At 51.1% G+C, this 282-nt stretch overlaps 1 protein-coding gene across 1 annotated transcript in view; it reads right to left on the minus strand.

Annotated features, from left to right (window-relative positions):
* The window catches only part of LOC106511809 (uncharacterized), a gene marked incomplete at its 5' end in the record, with an annotated part of 1,702 nt that extends 1,423 nt beyond the window's left edge, over nucleotides 1–279 (minus strand). The window contains one exon of the mRNA XM_014000542.1: nucleotides 6–279. Within this exon, the coding sequence (XP_013855996.1) occupies nucleotides 6–279 (274 nt within the window). The remainder of the gene's footprint in view (nucleotides 1–5) is intronic.
* Between the last annotated feature and the right edge of the window lie 3 nt (nucleotides 280–282).

The following is a 282-nucleotide window of genomic DNA, read 5'->3' on the forward strand; positions in this document are numbered from 1 at the left end:
GTCTCCTCAAGTCCTCTAAAACATCCAGACCTGGTCTCCTCAAGTCCTCTAAAACATCCAGACCTGGTCTCCTCAAGTCCTCTGAAACATCCACACCTGGTCTCCTCAAGTCCTCTGAAACATCCAGACCTGGTCTCCTCAAGTCCTCTGAAACATCCAGACCTGGTCTCCTCAAGTCCTCTGAAACATCCAGACCTGGTCTCCTCAGGTCCTCTGAAACATCTAGACCTGGTCTCCTCAGGTCCTCTGAAACATCCAGACCTGGTTTCCTCAAGTCCTCTG

The sequence above is a fragment of the Austrofundulus limnaeus genome, unplaced genomic scaffold, assembly GCF_001266775.1.
Source record: "Austrofundulus limnaeus strain Quisiro unplaced genomic scaffold, Austrofundulus_limnaeus-1.0 Scaffold3256, whole genome shotgun sequence".
Taxonomy (NCBI): Eukaryota; Metazoa; Chordata; class Actinopteri; order Cyprinodontiformes; family Rivulidae; genus Austrofundulus; species Austrofundulus limnaeus.